The sequence below is a fragment of the Taeniopygia guttata genome, chromosome 34, assembly GCF_048771995.1.
Source record: "Taeniopygia guttata chromosome 34, bTaeGut7.mat, whole genome shotgun sequence".
Classification (NCBI taxonomy): domain Eukaryota; kingdom Metazoa; phylum Chordata; class Aves; order Passeriformes; family Estrildidae; genus Taeniopygia; species Taeniopygia guttata.
This window is the reverse complement of record NC_133059.1, coordinates 3,496,375-3,516,182: the sequence shown is the minus strand read 5'-3', so window position 1 is coordinate 3,516,182 and position 19,808 is coordinate 3,496,375. Positions and strand designations below refer to the sequence as shown.

General features: G+C 58.4%; 2 protein-coding genes across 10 annotated transcripts in view; one reads left to right on the top strand and one right to left on the bottom strand.

Annotated features, from left to right (window-relative positions):
* Positions 1 to 3,001, bottom strand: part of ZC3H4 (zinc finger CCCH-type containing 4) — a 31,411-nt gene extending 28,410 nt beyond the window's left edge. The window contains 1 exon segment of the mRNA XM_072920920.1: positions 2,710 to 3,001. Coding sequence (XP_072777021.1) covers positions 2,710 to 2,864 — 155 coding nt within the window. The 5' untranslated portion in view covers positions 2,865 to 3,001.
* A 948-nt stretch (positions 3,002 to 3,949) lies between these two features.
* SAE1 (SUMO1 activating enzyme subunit 1) lies at positions 3,950 to 17,417 on the top strand. 9 transcript variants are annotated; one of them, XM_072920937.1, is made up of 12 exons: positions 4,128 to 4,184; positions 6,130 to 6,251; positions 7,612 to 7,723; positions 9,834 to 10,007; positions 11,145 to 11,287; positions 11,367 to 11,466; positions 12,568 to 12,673; positions 14,279 to 14,423; positions 15,527 to 15,596; positions 15,693 to 15,789; positions 16,200 to 16,228; positions 16,653 to 16,671. In XM_072920937.1, the coding sequence occupies exons 2-10, from the start codon at positions 6,151 to 6,153 to the stop codon at positions 15,786 to 15,788; spliced, it is 1,047 nt and encodes a 348-aa protein (XP_072777038.1). In that variant the 5' UTR covers positions 4,128 to 4,184; positions 6,130 to 6,150; the 3' UTR covers position 15,789; positions 16,200 to 16,228; positions 16,653 to 16,671. The 9 variants fall into 9 exon arrangements, with proteins under 9 accessions (XP_041568443.1, XP_072777038.1, XP_072777037.1 ...); XM_072920936.1 differs by lacking the exons at positions 16,200 to 16,228; positions 16,653 to 16,671 and adding an exon at positions 17,041 to 17,417 and having other exon boundaries at positions 15,693 to 15,796; XM_072920935.1 differs by lacking the exon at positions 16,200 to 16,228 and having other exon boundaries at positions 15,693 to 15,813; positions 16,649 to 17,005.
* The last annotated feature ends 2,391 nt before the right edge of the window (positions 17,418 to 19,808 follow it).

The window sequence follows — 19,808 nt, the reverse complement described above, 5'->3', positions numbered from 1 at the left end:
ATCCCCCAAAAAACCCAGTTAGACCCTCTCTGGAATTGAACTTTCCCAAAAAAAAAAGTTGAACTCCTAAAATCCCCCAAAATGAGGATTTTAATCCCCAAAAAATTGGTTTAAACCCCCAAAAATGGTCTAAAACCCCCCAAAATAGGGATAACCCCCCCAGCACCTAAATATCCCAAAAAAGGGTTAAACCCCCCAAAAAAAACCTAAATCCCCCCAAAAAAACTCAACTAGACCCCCCCACCCTCTGGAATTAAACTTTCCCCAAAAAAGTTGAACCCCTAAAATCCTCCAAAATGAGGATTTATAAAAAAAAAGGGGTTCAACACCCCAAAATTAAGATTTTAATCCCTACAAAAAGGGGTTAAACCCAAAATGAGGATTTTAATCCCTAAAAAAAGGGGTTAAACCCAAAATGAGGATTTTAATCCCCAAAAAGGGGTCAAGCCCCCCAAAAAATGGTTTTAACCCCCCAAAACCTTGAAACTCACCCCCCCAAAAAAGGAGTTTTAGTTTTCTCTAAAGAGGAACGAAACCCCCTCCCCAAATTAAATCCCCTAAAAAAAGGGGTGGGACTCCCTCAGGAAAGACCCAAAATCCCCAAAATTTGGGTTAAACCCCCCAAAAATCACCTAACTCCCCTCCCTCACCATGGATCAGCCTTCCAAAATCCCCCAAAATATCCCAAATCCCCTCCCCCGAGGCTTGCGCTGCCTTCCTCCCCTCTTCTTCCTCCTCAGGGCCCCCCAAATCCTCCTCAGGCCCTTCCTCACCCTCTTCTTCCTCCTCAAATCCCCCTCAGGCCCTTCCTCTTCCTCAGGACCCCCCCAAATCCTCCTCAGAACCTTCCTCACCTTCCTCCTCTCAAATCCCCCTCAGCTCCTTCCTCCTCCTCCTCCTCCTCCTCCAATCCCCCTCAGGCCCTTCAGCCTCCTCAGGGCCCCCCCAAATCCTCCTCAGAACCTTCCTCACCCTCCTCTTCCTCCTCCAATCCCCCTCAGGCCCTTCCTCACCCTCCTCTTCCTCAAATCCCCCCTCAGCTCCTTCCTCACCCCCCTCAGGCCCTTCCTCCTCCTCTCAAATCCCCCTCAGGCCCTTCCTCACCCCACTCTTCCTCCTCAAATCCCCCCTCAGCTCCTTCCTCCTCCTCCTCCTCCTCTCAAATCCCCCTCAGGCCCTTCCTCACCCTCCTCTTCCTCCTCAAATCCCCCCTCAGCTCCTTCCTCCTCCTCCTCCTCCTCTCAAATCCCCCTCAGGCCCTTCCTCACCCTCCTCTTCCTCCTCAAATCCCCCTCAGGCCCTTCCTCACCCTCCTCTTCCTCCTCAGCTCCTTCCTCACCCTCCTCCTCCTCAAATCCCCCCTCAGCTCCTTCCTCACCCCCCTCAGGCCCTTCCTCCTCCTCTCAAATCCCCCTCAGGCCCTTCCTCACCCCCCTCTTCCTCCTCAGGCCCTTCCTCACCCTCCTCCTCCTCAAATCCCCCTCAGGCCCTTCCTCACCTTCCTCTTCCTCCTCAAATCCCCCTCAGGCCCTTCAGCCTCCTCAGGACCCCCCAAATCCTCCTCAGGCCCTTCCTCACCTTCCTCCTCCTCAAATCCCCCTCAGCTCCTTCCTCCTCCTCCTCCTCTCAAATCCCCCTCAGGCCCTTCCTCTTCCTCAGGACCCCTCCAAATCCTCCTCAGCTCCTTCCTCACCCTCCTCCCCCTCAAATCCCCCCTCAGCTCCTTCCTCACTCCCCTCAGCTCCTTCCTCCTCCTCAAATTCCCCCTCAGACCTTTCCTCACCCCCTCTTCCTCCTCAGAACCTTTCTCACCCTCCTCTTCCTCCTCCAATCCCCCTCAGGCCCTTCAGCCTCCTCAGGACCCCCCCAAATCTTCCTCAGGCCCTTCCTCACCCTCCTCTTCCTCCTCAGAACCTTCCTCACCCTCCTCCTCCTCCTCAAATCCCCCTCAGGCCCTTCCTCACCATCCTCTTCCTCCTCAGGCCCTTCCCCACCCTCCTCTTCCTCCTCAGGCCCTTCCTCACCCTCCTCTTCCTCCTCAAATCCCCCTCAGGCCCTTCCTCCTCCTCCTCCTCCTCACGCCCCCCAAATCCCCCTCAGGCCCTTCCTCACCCTCCTCCTCCTCAGAGCCTCCCGGGCCTCCCCCACTCCCCCTGTGGCCTTCCTCACCCTCCTCCTCCTCCTCAGCCCCCCGAGCCCCTTGGGGCCTTCCTCACCCTCCTCCTCCTCAGCCCCCCAATCCCCCTCAGGCCCTTCCTCACCCTCCTCCTCCTCCTCAGCCCCCCGAGCCCCTTGGGGCCTTCCTCACCCTCCTCCTCCTCCTCAGCCCCCGAGCCCCCTGGGGCCTTCCTCACCCTCCTCCTCCTCCTCAGCCCCCCGAGCCCCCTGGGGCCTTCCTCACCCTCCTCCTCCTCCTCCTCAGCCCCTTCCTCACCCTCCTCCTCCTCAGCCCCCCGAGCCCCCTGAGGCCTTCCTCACCCTCCTCCTCCTCCTCAGCACCTTCCTCACCCTCCTCCTCCTCCTCAGCCCCCCAATCCCCCTCAGGCCCTTCCTCACCCTCCTCCTCCTCCTCATCCCCCCGAGCCCCCTCCCCACAGGCCGCCCCCCTCAGCCCCCGGGCCCTGCCCTCCCCTGCCCTCCCGCCGCCCCCTCCCCAAACCTGGGCCCCAGGCACACAGAGAAGGCGCTCGGGAGAGGCGGTTACTGGACCTTTCGTCCGGGCCGTGATGGTGCCCTTGGAGCGGCGGCGGCGGCCGGGGGAGGCTGCAGCTGCCATGGCAGGACGGAGAAGGGGGGGAGCAGTGCGGGCTGGGGGGGGAGGCGGCGGCGGCGGCGGGGGGGACACTCGGGCTCTCCACGGCCATGGGTAACGGGCAAAGGGGTGGAGAACGGGGGGCACAGTCACTGAACGGCGCGGGGGGCTCGGCCCGGCGGCTCCTCCGCCCGCGCCCCGCGCTCCGCGGGCGGACACACAAAATGGCGCCCGCCCTGAGGCAGCGCCCCGGCGGCCGCCGGAAACACCCGAGCGCCGCCGAAAACACCCGAACACTGCCGAAAACACCCGAGAACCGCCGAAAACACCCGAGCGCCGCCGCTTCGGAGGGTCCCGAAAAGCCCCGGAGATGCACGAAGACCTCATCGGGTTTTTCCGCTTCGTGCCGAGCGTTTCCGAACGCCTCCGCGAGTCTCCGATTCTCTCCGGGACTCTCACGAAATTCTCCGAATGTTTCCGAAAGTCTTCGCATGTGCGAATTTTCATTTAAAAAAAAAAAATTAAGGAGAGTTTTTCAGGAAGAAAAAGGATATATAAGGAGATTTATGTAAGAAAAAGTGCTTATAAGGAGATTTGGAGTATTTTTCCCCTCACGGATTTCTCTTTCCCTACCCAAAATCCCTCCCAAACTCGTTGATAATTGGACTCAATGTTTCCCCAAAATCCTCTTCCCACCTCGGAGTTCAGATCAGGACAGGGAATTTCCACTGGTCACGGGATGTTCTCCACATCCAAATGTCGGTCAGGAAAAAATCTCCAAACCCCCAAAATGTCGCGAATTTGCTGAATTTATAGGAAAATCTATGCAAGGTGGGAGGAGCGGGAAGAGAGTTAGGGATCTGCTTGTGACTTGGAAAAAAAACACACAGACTTTATAAAACAACCCCAAAAGCCCCGATTTCTCTAATTATTGACGGGATTTTTGCACGGGTTTGGCCGCTTCGTTTCTTTGGGATGAGGAAATCCTGGGATTTCCGCGAAGTTCTCCAAAATTCTCCGAGTGTTCCCGAAGTTTTCCGAGTCCTTCCGAAGATTCCCGGAGATTGACGAAGCCGAGCGGGGATGGCGGGAACGCCCGCAATGGGAGGAGGACGAGTCCATCTCAGTGTGGAAAGGAGGGGGGCACAACACGGGTTGTACCACACGGCTCACGGGAAGACCCCCCCAAAATCCGTGACCGCGGCCTCGCGCCGCCACACCGGGGTGAAATAACAGCAGAAAAAAAGGTCTGGACGTTCTTTTCTCCTGAGGGCCTGCGGGTACCGGGAGCGGATTCGGTGCATCCCCCCCCCCCAACCCGCCCGGTGGGATGTGGAGCGGCAGCGGGCGCCGCGCGCGGGGGTTTGCGCGGGCCGCTAGAGGGCGCTGTGAGTTCCGTGAGGGGCCGTGAGGGGCCGTGAGGGGTCTGGGGGTTCGTGAGGGGTCTGAGGGGTTTGGGGGCCGTGAGGGGTTTGGGGTTCGTGAGGGGCCGTGAGGGGTCTGGGGGTTCGTGAGGGGCCGTGAGGGGTTTGGGGGCCGTGAGGGGTTTGGGGGCCGTGAGGGGTTTGGGGTTCGTGAGGGGCCGTGAGGGGATCTGGGGGATTGTGAGGGGTTTGGGGGCCGTGAGGGACCGTGAGGGGTCTGGGGGTTCGTGAGGGGCTGTGAGGGGTCTGGGGGCCGTGAGGGGTTTGGGGGCCGTGAGGGGTTTGGGGGTCGTGAGGGGATCTGGGGGTTGTGAGGGGTCTGGGGGTTCGTGAGGGGCCGTGAGGGGTTTGGGGGGCAGTGAGGGGTTTGGGGGCTGTGAGGGGATCTGGGGGGTTGTGAGAGGCTGTGAGGGGTTTGGGGTTCGTGAAGGGTCTGAGGGGTTGGGAGGGGCTGTGAGGGGTTTGGGGGGCCGTGAGGGGTTTGGGGGTTCGTGAGGGGCCGTGAGGGGTTTGGGGGCCGTGAGGGGTCTGGGGGTTTGTGAGGGGCCGTGAGGGGTTTGGGGGCTGTGAGGGGTCTGGGGGTTCGTGAGGGGCCGTGAGGGGTTTGGGGGCCGTGAAGGGATCTGGGGGGTTGTGAGGGGTTTAGGGCCGTGAGGGGTCTGGGGGTTCGTGAGGGGCTGTGAGGGGTCTAGGGGTTCGTGAGGGGCTGTGAGGGGTTTGGGGGCCGTGAGGGGCCATGAGGGGATCTGGGGGTTCGTGAGGGGTTTGGGGTTCGTGAGGGGCTGTGAGGGGTTTGGGGTTCGTGAGGGGCTGTGAGGGGTTTGGGGGCCGTGAGGGGCTGTGAGGGGTTTGGGGTTCGTGAGGGGCCATGAGGGGTTTGGGGTTCGTGAGGGGCCATGAGGGGATCTGGGGGTTGTGAGGGGCCGTGAGGGGATCTGGGGGGTTGTGAGGGGCCGTGAGGGGTTTGGAGACCGTGAGGGGTTTGGGGTTCGTGAGGGGCCGTGAGGGGTCTGGGGGTTCGTGAGGGGTTTGGGGGCTGTGAGGGGTTTGGGGTTCGTGAGGGGCCGTGAGGGGTTTGGGGTTCGTGAGGGGCCGTGAGGGGCCGTGAGGGGCTGTGAGGGGTTTGGGGTTCGTGAGGGGCCGTGAGGGGTTTGGGGTTCGTGAGGAGCCGTGAGGGGCCGTGAGGGGCTGTGAGGGGTTTGGGGTTCGTGAGGGGCCGTGAGGGGTTTGGGGGCCGTGAGGGGCTGTGAGGGGTTTGGGGGCCGTGAGGGGCCGCGAGGGGCCGTGAGGGGCCGTGAGGGGTTTGGGGGCCGTGAGGGGCTGTGAGGGGTTTGGGGGCCGTGAGGGGTCTGGGGGGTTGTGAGGGGCCGTGAGGGGTTTGGGGTTCATGAGGGGTCTGAGGGGTTTGTGAGGGGTTTGGGGTTCGTGAGGGGCTGTGAGGGGTTTGGGGGCCGTGAGGGGCTGTGAGGGGTTTGGGGGCCGTGAGGGGTATGGGGGTTCGTGAGGGGCTGTGAGGGGTCTGGGGGTTCGTGAGGGGCCGTGAGCGGTCTGGGGGTTCGTGAGGGGTTTGGGGTTCGTGAGGGGCTGTGAGGGGTTTGGGGGCCGTGAGGGGCTGTGAGGGGTTTGGGGGCCGTGAGGGGTTTGGGGTTCGTGAGGGGCTGTGAGGGGTTTGGGGTTCGTGAGGGGCCGTGAGGGGTTTGGGGGCCATGAGGGGTTTGGGGTTCGTGAGGGGCCGTGAGGGGATCTGGGGGTTGTGAGGGGCTGTGAGGGGATCTGGGGGGCCGTGAGGGGTTTGGGGGCCGTGAGGGGCCGTGAGGGGTTTGGGGGCCGTGAGGGGTCTGAGGGGTCAGGAGGGTTTGTGATGGCCCGGGAGGAGCTGTGAGGTGTCGAGAGGGGGTTTGGAAGCTCAGAGGGGTTTTTAGGTGTCCTGAGGGGCTTTGTGGGGATCCTCAGAGGGGTCTCGGGGCCGCGGCCATGGTGGAGAAGGACGAGTCCAGCCCCGGCGGCATCAGCGAGGAGGAGGCGGCTCAGTACGACCGCCAGATCCGCCTCTGGGGGCTCGAGGCCCAGAAACGGTCTGTGGGGCTGGGGGGTCCTGGGGGGGTCTCTGTATGGGCTTGGGGGGTCCTATGGGAGGGGTCAGAGCTTTGCAGGAGTTATACGAGCCCTATAAAGGATTTAAGAGGGCTTTATAGGGGCTTTTGGGGGTCCCTGTAGGGCTCTGGGGGTCCCTGTAGGGGTCTGGGAGGTTCCTATAGCAGCTTAGGGGTCCCTGTAGGGCTCTGGGGGTCCCTGTAGGGGTCTGGGGTCCCTGTAGAGGTCTGGGGGGTCCCTGTAGGGGTCTGGGAGGTTCCTATGGGGGTCTGGGGGGTCCTTGTAGGGGTCTGGGAGGTCCCAGTGGGGGTCTGGGGGTCCCTATAGGGGTCTGGGAAGTTCCTACAGGGGTCTGGGGGTCCCTGTAGGGGTCTGGGAAGTTCCTATGGGGGTCTGGGGGTCCCTATAGGGCTCTGGGGGTCCCTGTAGGGGTCTGGGGTCCCTGTAGAGGTCTGGGGGGTCCCTGTAGGGGTCTGGGAGGTTCCTATGGGGGTCTGGGGGGTCCTTGTAGGGGTCTGGGAGGTCCCAGTGGGGGTCTGGGGGTCCCTATAGGGGTCTGGGAAGTTCCTACAGGGGTCTGGGGGTCCCTGTAGGGGTCTGGGAAGTTCCTATGGGGGTCTGGGGGTCCCTATAGGGGTCTGGGGGTCCCTGTAGGGGTCTGGGAAGTTCCTATGGGGGTCTGGGGGTCCTTATAGAGTTCTGGGGGTCCCTGTAGGGGTCTGGGAAGTTCCTATGGGGGTCTGGGAGGTTTCTATGGGGATCTGGGGGTCCCTGTAGGGCTCTGGGAGATTCCTATGGGGGTCTGGGGGGTCCTTGTAGGGGTCTGGGAGGTCCCAGTGGGGGTCTGGGGGTCCCTATAGGGGTCTGGGGGTCCCTGTAGGGGTCTGGGGGGTCCCTATAGGGCTCTGGGGGTCCCTGTAGGGGTCTGGGAGGTTCCTATGGGGGTCTGGGGGTCCTTGTAGGGGTCTGGGAAGTTCCTATGGGGGTCTGGGGGTCCCTGTAGGGGTCTGGGGGTCCCTGTAGGGGTCTGGGAGGTTTCTATGGGGGTCTGGGGGTCCCTGTAGGGCTCTGGGGGTCCCTGTAGAGGTCTGGGGGGTCCCTATGGGGGTCTGGAGGTCCCTGTGGCGGTCTGGGAGGTCCCTATAGGGGTCTGGGGGTCCCTGTAGGGGTCTGGGGGTCCCTGTAGGGGTCTGGGGGTCCCTGTAGGGGTCTGGGAGGTCCCTGTAGGGCTCTGGGGGTCCCTGTAGGGCTCTGGGGGTGCCTCTCCCCGCTTTTGGGTTCCCGTTGCCGTTCTCGGGGCGTATCCCGAGGATAATTCCCGTTTTTCCCGGTGCCCCACAGGCTGCGGGCGTCGCGGGTGCTGCTGGTGGGGCTGCGCGGGCTCGGCGCCGAGGTGGCCAAAAACCTCATCCTGGCCGGGGTCAGGGGCCTCACCCTGCTGGACCACCAACAGGTGAGGGGGGCACCTGGGGGCACACCTGGGGACACACCTGGACACACCTGGGCACGCACCTGGGGGGAGGGGACACACCCACACCTGGGCACAGCCTCATCCTGGCCGGGGTCAGGGGCCTCACCCTGCTGGACCACCAACAGGTGAGGGGCACACCTGGGGACACACCTGGGGGCACAGCTGGGGACACACCTGGGCACACCTGGGAATACCTGGGGACACACCTGGACACACCTGGGCACACCTGGACACACCTGGGCACGCACCTGGGTGGGGGGAACACACCCACACCTGGGCACAGCCTCATCCTGGCCGGGGTCAGGGGCCTCACCCTGCTGGACCACCAACAGGTGAGGGGCACACACCTGGGGACACACCTGGGCACACCTGGGCACACCTGGGGACACACCTGGGCACGCACCTGGGCATACCTGGGGACACACCTGGGCACACACCTGGGCATACCTGGGGGGAGGGGACACACCTGGGCACACACCTGGGCACACCTGGAGGAGCCCCAGAATCTTGGAATTTCATCACCTTCATCCCTGTGTTTCTCTCCCAAAATCTGGGAATTTCATAATTTCCATCCCCGGAGTTTTCCCTTCAGAACAGCCCCAAAATCTGGGAATTTCATCGCCTCCATCCCTGCGATTCTCTCCCAAAATCTGGGAATTTCATCCTGTCCACACCTGGGTTTTCCCCCCTCACAAACACCCCCAAAATCTGGGAATTCCCGTTCCCGCCCCCCGAAATCCGGGAATTGCCGTTCCCAGGTGTGTGCCGAGGACAGCCGGGCGCAGTTCCTGATCCCCAAAATCCGGGAATTCCCATTCCTGATCCCCAAAATCCGGGAATTCCCATTCCTGATCCCCAAAATCCGGGAATTCCCGTTCCTGCCCCCCGAAATCCGGGAATTGCCGTTCCCAGGTGTGTGCCGAGGACAGCCGGGCGCAGTTCCTGCTCCCCAAAATCCGGGAATTGCCGTTCCCACCCCCCGAAATCCGGGAATTCCCATTCCTGCTGCCTGAAATGTGGGAATTCCCGTTCCTGCCCCCCGAAATCCAGGAATTCCCATTCCCAGGTGTGTGCCGAGGACAGCCGGGCGCAGTTCCTGATCCCCGAAATCTGTGAATTCCCGTTCCTGCTCCCCAAAATGTGGGAATTCCCATTCCAGCTCCCCGAAATCTGGGAATTCCCGTTCCCAGGTGTGTGCCGAGGACAGCCGGGCGCAGTTCCTGATCCTCAAAATCTGGGAATTCCCATTCCTCCTCCCCAAAATCCGAGAATTCCCGTTCCTGCCCCCCAAAATCCGGGAATTGCCGTTCCCACCCCCCAAAATCTGGGAATTCCCGTTCCCGCCCCCCAAAATCCAGGAATTCCCATTCCCAGGTGTGTGCCGAGGACAGCCGGGCGCAGTTCCTGCTCCCCAAAATCTGGGAATTCCCGTTCCCACCCCCCAAAATCCAGGAATTCCCGTTCCCAGGTGTGTGCCGAGGACAGCCGGGCGCAGTTCCTGATCCCCAAAATCCGGGAATTCCCATTCCCGCCCCCCGAAATCTGGGAATTCCCGTTCCTGCCCCCCAAAATCCAGGAATTCCCATTCCCAGGTGTGTCCCGAGGACAGCCGGGCGCAGTTCCTGATCCCCAAAATCCGGGAATTCCCATTCCCGCCCCCCGAAATCCGGGAATTCCCATTCCCAGGTGTGTGCCGAGGACAGCCGGGCACAGTTCCTGATCCCCAAAATCCAGGAATTCCCATTCCTGCCCCCCAAAATCCGGGAATTCCCATTCCCAGGTGTGTCCCGAGGACAGCCAGGCGCAGTTCCTGATCCCCAAAATCTGGGAATTCCCATTCCCACCCCCCGAAATCCGGGAATTGCCGTTCCCAGGTGTGTGCCGAGGACAGCCGGGCGCAGTTCCTGATGCCCAAAATGTGGGAATTCCCGTTCCCGCCCCCCAAAATCTGGGAATTCCCGTTCCCACCCCCCGAAATCCGGGAATTGCCGTTCCCAGGTGTGTGCCGAGGACAGCCGGGCGCAGTTCCTGATCCCCAAAATCCGGGAATTCCCATTCCCGCCCCCCGAAATCCGGGAATTGCCGTTCCCAGGTGTGTGCCGAGGACAGCCGGGCGCAGTTCCTGATCCCGGCGGGCTCCGTGGGCCGGAACCGGGCCGAGGCGTCGCTGGAGCGGGCGCAGAGCCTCAACCCCATGGTGGAGGTGAAGGCCGACGCCGAGAGCGTGGACAGCAAACCCCACGAGTTCTTCACACAGTTCGACGCGGTACCGCGGGGCTGCCCCAATTTCGGGGTGTTGGGGGGGTTTGGCACGGGTTTGGGGGGGTTTGGCATGGGTTTGGGGGGATTTGGCACGGGTTTGGGGGGGATTGGCACGGGTTTGGGGGGATTGCCACAGGTTTGGGGGGGATTGGATAGAATTGTTACAGGTTTGAGGGAGTTGTCACAGGTTTGGGGGGGTTTGGCACAGGTTTGGGGGGGATTGGCATGGGTTTGGGGGGGATTGGCACAGGTTTGGGGGGGTTTGGCATGGGTTTGGGGGGGTTTGGCACAGGTTTGGAGGGGTTTGGCATGGGTTTGGGGGGGCTTGGCACGGGTTTGGGGGGGTTTGGAACGGGTTTGGGGGGCATTGGCACGGGTTTGGGGGGGTTTGGCACGGGTTTGAGGGGATTGGCACAGGTTTGGGGGGGATTTGGCACGGGTTTGGGGGGATTTGGCATGGGTTTGGGGGAGTTTGGGATAGAATTGGTACAGGTTTGAGGGGTTTGGCACAGGTTTGGGGGGGTTTGGCACAGGTTTGGGGAGGTTTGGGATAGAATTGTTACAGGTTTGAGGGGATTGTCACGGGTTTGAGGGAGTTGTCACGGGTTTGGGGGGGTTTGGCACAGGTTTGGGGGGTTTGGCACGGGTTTGGGGGGGATTGGCACAGGTTTGGGGGGGTTTGGCACGGGTTTGGGGGGGTTTGGGGTTTATCCATTCTGGGCTGGGTTTATCCCCTTTTGAGGTGGAATCCCCCCATTTTGGGGTAAAATCTCCCCATTTTGAGGTAGAATGATCCCATTCTGGGATAGAACCCCCCATTTTGGGATAGAATCACCCCATTTTATGGTGGAATCCGCCATTTTGGGGTAAAACTCCCCATTTTGAGGTAGAATCATTCCATTTTAGGGTGGAATCACCCCATTTTGGGGTAAAATCTTTCCATTTTGAGGTATAATCATTCCATTTTAGGGTGGAATCCCCTGTTTTGGGGCAAAATCTCCCCATTTTGGGGTACAATTCCCTTCTATCCCAAAAAAAGCAAACCACCCAACCCCATCCCACTCTTCCCCCTGCCCCATTCCGCTTTTCCCCCATAAAACCCCCCAAAATCCGGGGCTGATTCCCCAAATTTCCCCGCCAGGTGTGCCTCACCTGCTGCTCCCGGGAGTCCATGGTGAGGATCAACCAGATCTGCCACAAAAACGGCGTCAAGTTCTTCACCGGCGACGTCTTCGGCTACCACGGCTACATGTTCGCTGACCTGGGCGAGCACGAGTTCGTGGAGTGAGTTTTGGGGCGGAACCCCCGAAATCCCGGGATTTTGGGGCGCTCCTGCTGGAATTCCGGGCGTTTCCGTCCTCAGGGAGAAGCCCAAGGTGGCCAAGGTGAGCGCGGGGGTGGAGGATGGACCCGAGGCCAAACGGGCCCGGCTGGAGCCGGCCGAGACCACCATGGTCAAAAAGGTCAGTGGGTCGTGACCCCAGAGCCCCAAAATCCTGGGATGGGCCCCAAAATCCTGGGATGGACCCCAAAATCCTGGGATAAATCCCAAAATCCTGGGATAAACCCCAAAATCCCGGGATAGACCCCAAAATCCTGGGATAAACCCCAAAATCAAACCCCAAACGGGCCCGGCTGGAGCCGCCCGAGACCACCATGGTCAAAAAGGTCAGTGGGTCGTGACCCCAAACCCCAAAATCCCGGGATGGGCCCCAAAATCCCGGGATGGGCCCCAAAATCCTGGGATAAACCCCAAAATCAAACCCCAAACGGGCCCGGCTGGAGCCGGCCGAGACCACCATGGTCAAAAAGGTCAGTGGGTCATGACCCCAGAACCCCAAAATCCTGGGATGGGCCCCAAAATCCTGGGATAGACCCCAAAATCCCGGGATGGACCCGGAAGTCCCGGGATGGACCCCAAAATCCTGAGATGGAACCCAAAATCCTGGGATGGACCCCAAAATCCCGGGAATGTCCCTGGGAATGTCCCCAGATGCCACCAGGAGCAGCTGCTGGTCCCAATCCCGTGGGAATTCCCGGGGATCCATTTTTGGGATTCCAGAGCCCCGGAATGGGGCTGGGCTTTGTTCCTGAGAATTCCCAATTCCTGTTCCCCAAAATTGGGAGAATTCCCTATTCCTGTTTCCCTAAAACTGGGAGAATTCCCAATTCCTGTTCCCCGAAATTGGGAGAATTCCCAAATCCCTAAACCCTGAAATTGGGAGAATTCCCAATTCCTGTTCCCTGGAACTGGGAGTTTTCATTCTTTCTCCACACCCAAAATCTCCATTTTTTGCCCCAAACAGAGGCTGCAGTTCTGCCCGCTGTGGGAATTGCTGTTTTTCCCCCCAAACACCCAAAATCTGGGTTTTTTGCCCCAAAATCTCCGTTTTTTGCCCCAAACAGAGGCTGCAGTTCTGCCCGCTGTGGGAATTGCTGTTTTCCCCCCCAGACACCCAAAATCCGGGTTTTTTGCCCCAAACAGAGGCTGCAGTTCTGCCCGCTGTGGGAATTGCTGTTTTTCCCCCCAAACACCCAAAATCTCCGTTTTTTGCCCCAAACAGAGGCTGCAGTTCTGCCCGCTGCGCGAGGCCCTGGCCGTGCAGTGGCGCGGGGAGGAGGCGGCGGCGGCGCTGAGGAAAACGGCCCCCGACTATTTCCTGCTCCAAGGTGAATTCCCGGGCGGTTTCCCCAAAAAATAGCGTGTTTTGGGAAAAAATGTCATTGTGGGGAAAAAAGTCTCAGTTTTGGGAAAAAAAAAAATCTAGTTTGTGGGAAAAAAAATCTCATTTCTGGGGGGAAAACAAAATCTTATTTTTGGGGAAAAAAATCTCATTTCAGGGGAAAATACATCTAATTTTTTGGAGAAAAATCTCATTTCTGGGGAAAAAATCTCATTTTTGGGGGAAAAAAATTCTCATTTTTGGGGAAAAAGGTCTCTTTGGGGAAAAAATATCTCATTTTTGCGAAAAAAATCTCATTTCCGGGGGAAAAAAAATACTATTTATGGGTAAAAAAACATAAAAGTGTTCCCAAGGTCCTTGTCCCTGTGTCCTGGTGACGGTGACAGTGACAGTGACAGTGACACCGTGACACAATGACACAGTGACGGTGACAGTGACACAGTGACAGTGACAGTGACACAGTGACAGTGACAGAGTGACAGTGACTGTGACTGTGACTGTGACACAGTGACAGTGACAGTGACACAGTGACAGTGACAGTGACACAGTGACAGTGACAGTGACTGTGACTGTGACTGTGACACAGTGACAGTGACAGTGACACAGTGACAGTGACAGTGACACAGTGACAGTGACAGTGACTGTGACTGTGACTGTGACACAGTGACAGTGACAGTGACACAGTGACAGTGACAGTGACACAGTGACAGTGACAGTGACTGTGACTGTGACTGTGACACAGTGACGGTGACACAGTGCCAGTGACACAGTGACAATGTCACAGTGACACAGTGACACTGACAATGACAATGTCCCTTTGCAGTTCTGTTACAGTTCCGCTCTGACACCGGCCGTGACCCGTGTCCCCGCAGTGCCACCGAGGTGACAGTGACACAGTGACAGTGACAGTGACACAGTGACAGTGACGGTGACACAGTGACACAGTGACAATGACAATGTCCCTTGTCCCCAGTTCTGTTGCAGTTCCGCTCTGACACCGGCCGTGACCCGTGTCCCCGCAGCGCCACCGAGGTGACAATGACAATGACAGTGACACAGTGACAATGACACAGTGATGGTGACAATGACAATGACAATGACAATGACAATATTGTGTTTCAGTTCTGTTGCAGTTCAGGACAGACACCGGCCGTGACCCGTGTCCCCGCAGTGCCACCGAGGTGACAGTGACAGTGACAGTGACACAGTGATGGTGACACAGTGACAATCACAGTGACAATGTCCCTTGTCCCCAGTTCTGTTGCAGTTCAGGACAGACACCGGCCGTGACCCGTGTCCCCGCAGTGCCACCGAGGTGACAGTGACAGTAACACAGTGACACAGTGACAGTGACAGTGACAATCACAGTGATGGTGACAATGACACAGTGACAATGTCCCTTTGGTGTCCCGTTTCAGTGTTGCTCCGGTTCCGTACCGAGTTTGGCCATGACCCGTGTCCCCGCAGTGCCACCGAGGTGACAGTGACAGTGACAATGACACAGTGACGGTGACACAGTGACAGTGACACAGTGACAATGTCACAATGACAGTGACAGTGACAATGTCTCTTTGGTGTCCCTTGTCCCCAGTGTTGCTCCGGTTCCGTACCGAGGCCGGCCGTGACCCGTGTCCCCGCAGCGCCACCGAGGACTCTCAGCGGCTGCTGCGGCTGCGCCGGGAGGTGCTGGAGGCGCTGGGGGTGGGGACACAGCTGCTGCCGGACACCTTCCACAGGTGAGGGGACAGGTGAGGGGACAGGGGACACCTTCCACAGGTGAGGGGACACAGAGGGGACACCTTCCACAGGTGAGGGGACAGGGGAAGGGACAGGTGAGGGGACAGGGGACACCTTCCACAGGTGAGGGGACAGGGGACACCTGCACAGGTGAGGGACAGGTGAGGGGACAGGTGACACCTGCACAGGTGAGGGACAGCAGACACCTTCCACAGGTGAGGGACAGGTGAGGGGACAGGTGACACCTGCACAGGTGAGGGGACAGGGGACACCTTCCACAGGTGAGGGGACACTGAGGGGACAGGGGACACCTGCACAGGTGAGGGAACACCTGCACAGGTGAGGGACACCTGAGGGGACACCTTCCACAGGTGAGGGGACAGGTGAGGGGACACCTGGACAGGTGAGGGGACACTGAGGGGACAGGGGACACCTTCCACAGGTGAGGAGACAGGTGAGGGGACACCTGGACAGGGGAGGGGACACAGAGGGGACACCTGCACAGGTGAGGGGACAGATGAGGGGACACCTGCACAGGTGAGGGGACACCTGGACAGGTGAAGGGACACTGAGGGGACAGGGGACAACTGCACAGGTGAGGGGACAGGTGAGGGGACACCTGGACAGGTGAGGGGACAGGTGAGGGGACACAGAGGGGACACCTGGACAGGTGAGGGGACAGGGGACACTTCCACACTTTTAAGAAGCTTTTTTGGGGTCAAACGTCGGGGTTTTAAGGACCTTTTTTGGGGTGAAACCCCGTGGTTTTAAGGACCTTTTTTGGGGTGAAACCTCGGGGTTTTAAGCAGCTTTTTTTGGGGTGAAACCTCAGGGTTTTAAGGCCTTTTTTTGGGGTGAAACCTCGGGGTTTTAAACAGCTTTTTTGGGGTGAAACCTCGGGGTTTTAAGCAGTTTTTTGGGGTTTTAAGCATTTTTTGGGGTTTAAGCAGCTTTTTTGGGATAAAACCTCAGCGTTTCCTCCCAATCCTCTCAGACCTGAACCCTGGGGATTTTTCGGTCCCTCCCCTCCCATTTTTTGGGGTGAACCCCCCCGATTTGGGGGATTTTCCTGCTGAATTTTCCCCTTTTTTCCCCTTTCCAGCTTCTGCTTCTCGGAGATGGCGCCGGTGTGCGCCGTGGTCGGGGGCGTGCTGGGCCAGGAGGTGGTCAAGGTACGGCCTGGGGGGATTTTGGGGGGATTTTGGGGGGTCTGGGGGATTTTGGGGGGTCCCCAAATCCCCCCTGTGACCCCCCTGTGTCCCCCCCAGGCTCTGTCCCAGCGGGACCCCCCCCACAACAATTTCTTCTTCTTCGACGGCGTCAGGGGCCAGGGCATGGTGGAGTGCCTGGGACCCCCGAAATGAGGCACCCCCAATTTGGGGAGGGGGTTTGGGGTGTCCAGAACCCCTCCAGGGGCACCCCAAAATCCTGGGGAGGGGGCTTGGGGGGTCCTGAACCCTTGAGGAGGGGGTTTGGAGTGCCTGGGACCCCCGAAATGAGGCACCCCAATTTGGGGAGGGGGTTTGGGGGGTCCTGAACCCTTCCAGGGGCACCCCAAATTCCTGGAGGGGGTTTGGAGTGCCTGGGACCCCCGAAATGAGGCCCCCCCAATTTGGGGAGGGGATTTGGGGTGCCTGGGACCCCCGAAATGAGGCACCCCGAATTTGGGGAGGGGGTTTGGGGTGCCCGGGACCCCCAAAATGAGGGACCCCAAACCCCCCAGGGGCACCCCAAATCCTGGAGGGGGTTTGGAGTGCCCAGGACCCCGAAATGAGGCACCCCAAAATTTGGGGAGGGGGTTTGGGGGGTCCTGAACCCTTGAGGAGGGGGTTTGGAGTGCCCGGGACCCCCGAAATGAGGCACCCCAAAATTTGGGGAGGGGGTTTGGGGGGTCCTGAACCCCTCCAGAGGCACCCCAAAATCCTGGAGGGGGTTTGGGGTGCCCGGGACCCCCGAAATGAGGCCCCCCGAATTTGGGGAGGGGGTCTGGGGGGTCCTGAACCCCTCCAGGGGCACCCCAAAATTTGGGGAGGGGGTTTGGGGGGTCCTGAACCCATCCTGGAGGGGGTTTGGGGTGCCTGGGACCCCCGAAATGAGGCACCCCCAATTTGGGGAGGGGCTTTGGGGTGTCCAGAACCCCCCCAGGGGCACCCCAAAATCCTGGGGAGGGGGTTTGGGGGGTCCTGAAACCCCCCAGGGGCACCCCAAAATCTGGGGAGGGGGTCTGGAGTGCCTGGGACCCCCGAAATGAGGCACCCCCAATTTGGGGAGGGGGTTTGGGGTGCCCGGGACCCCCGAAATGAGGCCCCCCCAATTTGGGGAGGGGGTTTGGGGGGTCCTGAACCCCCCCAGGGGCACCCCAAAATCCTGGAGGGGGTTTGGAGTGCCCGGGACCCCCAAAATGAGGCACCCCAAATTTGGGGAGGGGGTTTGGAGTGCCCGGGACCCCCGAAATGAGGCACCCCGAATTTGGGGAGGGGGTTTGGGGGGTCCTGAACCCCTTCAGGGGCACCCCAAATCCTGGAGGGGCTTTGGAGTGCCTGGGACCCCCAAAATGAGGCACCCCCAATTTGGGGAGGGGGTTTGGGGGGTCCTGAACCCTTCCTGGAGCACCCCAAAATTTGGGGAGGGGGTTTGGGGTGCCTGGGACCCCCGAAATGAAGCACCCCAAATTTGGGGAGGGGGTTTGGAGTGCCCGGGACCCCCAAAATGAGGCACCCCCAATTTGGGGAGGGGGTCTGGGGGGTCCTGAACCCTTCAGGGAGGGGGTTTGGGGGGTCCTGAACCCCTCCAGGGGCACCCCAGAATTTGGGGAGGGGGTTTGGGGGGTCCTGAACCCTTCAGGGGCACCCCAAATCCTGGAGGGGGTTTGGAGTGCCCGGGACCCCCGAAATGAGGCACCCCCAATTTGGGGAGGGGGTTTGGGGGTTTTGGGGTCCCTCCCCCCGGGTTTGGGGGGGTCTGGAAGGGTCAATAAAGAAATTCCCAGAAAATCGTGGCCGATTTTGGGGTTGGAATTTGGGGGGGGGGGGGGGGGGACTCACAGAGACCCCAAAAAAGGGGGAACCCCAAAATCTGGGGACTCTGCAATCCCATAGACACCCCCAAAATCCTGTAGGTCACCCCCAAATCCCATAAATCCCCCAAAATCCTATAAATGCCCCAAAATCCTATAAAGGCTCCCAAACCCCATAAATCCCCCAAAATTCCTGAGCCCCCCAAACCCCATAAACCCCCCCAAAATCCCACAGACCCCAAAACCCCCCCAAATTCCCATAAATCCCCCAAAACCTCCCAAAATCCTACAAACCCCCCAAAATCCCACAGACCCCAAAATCCCCCCAAATTCCCATAAATCCCCCAAAACCTCCCAAAATCCTAAAAACCCCCCGAAACGCCCAAAATCTTATAAACATCCCAAAATCCCACGAATGCCCCAAACCCCCCCAAATTCCCATAAATCCCCCAAACCCCCCAAAATCCCATAAATCCCCCAAAATCTCACAGACTCCCCCAAACCCCCCAAAACCCCCAAAATCCTAAAAACCCCCCAAAATCCCATAAACCCCCATAATTGCCCCAAACCCCCCAAAGTGGTAAATCGCTTTTATTGCAAACAAAGGTACAAAAAACGGGGACCCCCCCCAAAAACAAATTCCTGTACAACCCCCCCCGAATCCATGTACAGACCCCAAAAATGTACAGAAAAACCCCAAAATGTACAGAAAAAACCCCAAAATGTACAGAAAAACCCCTAAAATGTACAAAAAAAACCCCAAAATGTACAGAAAAACCCCAAAATGTACAGAAAAAAACCCAAAATGTACAGAAAAACCCCAAAATGTACAGAAAAACCCCAAAAATGTACAAAAAACCCCAAAAATTCAATGTACAGCCTATGTACAATGTACAGCATGTACAGCCCCGTTTTGGGGGGTTCGGGGCTTTTTTGGGGTTCCCCAAAACCCTTTTTTGGGGGTTCAGGGCTGGTTTGGGGGTGCCCCCCCCCCAAAAAATAAAATTTGGGGGGGTGGTCCTGACCTGCCCTTTATTTTGCCCCTTAAAAAACCCTAAAAGTTAAAATTTACACCCCAAAAATTTCAATTTACAACCCAAAATTTTAAATTTACACCCCAAAATTTAAATGTACACCCCAAATTTTAAATGTACACCCCAAAAATTTAAATATACACCCCAAAAATTTAAATATACACCCCAAAAATTTAAATGTACACCCAAAATTTCAATTTACACCCTAAAATTCAAATATACACCCCAAATTTGAAATGTACACCCCAAATTTCAAATGTACACCCCAAAATTTTAAATTTACACCTAAAATTTTAAATTTACACCCCAAAAATTTAAATATACACCCCAAAATTTTAATTTACACCCCAAAAATTTAAATATACACCCCAAAAATTTAAATATACACCCAAAATTTAAATATACACCCCCTAATTTACACCATTTACAAACCCTTTTTTTTGGGGTGGGGGGTCCCCCTTTCCCCCCCATTTTTGGGGCTCCCAACCCCATTTTGAGAACCCCCCAACCCCTAAAATCCCCCCCCCCTTTTTATGAATAAATTACCCCAAATAAATAAAACCCAATGGGGGGTCGGGCGCTACCGACTCCCATTTGGGGGGGGGGGGGGTTGTGCTTTGCGTGTTCCCTTTAAATCGGGGTCGCGTCGCTTTTCCCGCTGTCCTGTCAGCGTCGCGCGGGTTCCTCCAGGTGTTTATGAGTTTTCCAGGTGTTTTCCAGGTGTTTTCCAGCTGTTTTCCAGCGGTTTTCCAGGTGTTTTCCAGGTGTTCCGCAGGTCAGTTCCCGCCTCTGGCCGCCAGGGGCGCTGCGGGCGCGTTGCCGAGCCAGGGCGCCACCCAGCGGAGGAGCGGCCCCCAGAACAACCCGCGGCGCTGCGGGACGAGCCGGTTCTTTCCTTAATTACCGCCGCTAATTAGCGCCGCTAATTACCGCCACCCACCCCCCCAACCCGCCGCACCCAGCCCTGCCCCTGGCGGGGGAAATGAGGAGTTTTGGGGGGGTTTTTGCGCCCCAAAAATGGGGGTTGGGTTCGGTTTGGGTGGTTTGAGTCGGGTTTTGGGGCTTCTCCCTCCTCGGGTTTTGGGGGTTTTCCTGTGGATTTTGGGGGTCCCAAAAAATTTTGGGGGTTCTCGATAAAATTTTGGGGGTTCCCGATGAAATTTTGGGGGTTTTCCTGATAAATTTTGGGGTTTCCCTATACATTTTGGGGGTTCTAATGTGGATTTTGGGGTTTCCCGATACATTTTGGGGGTTCTAATGTGGATTTTGGGGGTTCCCGATAAAATTTTGGGGGTTCCCGATAAAATTTTGGGGGTTGTCCTGCGGATTTTGGG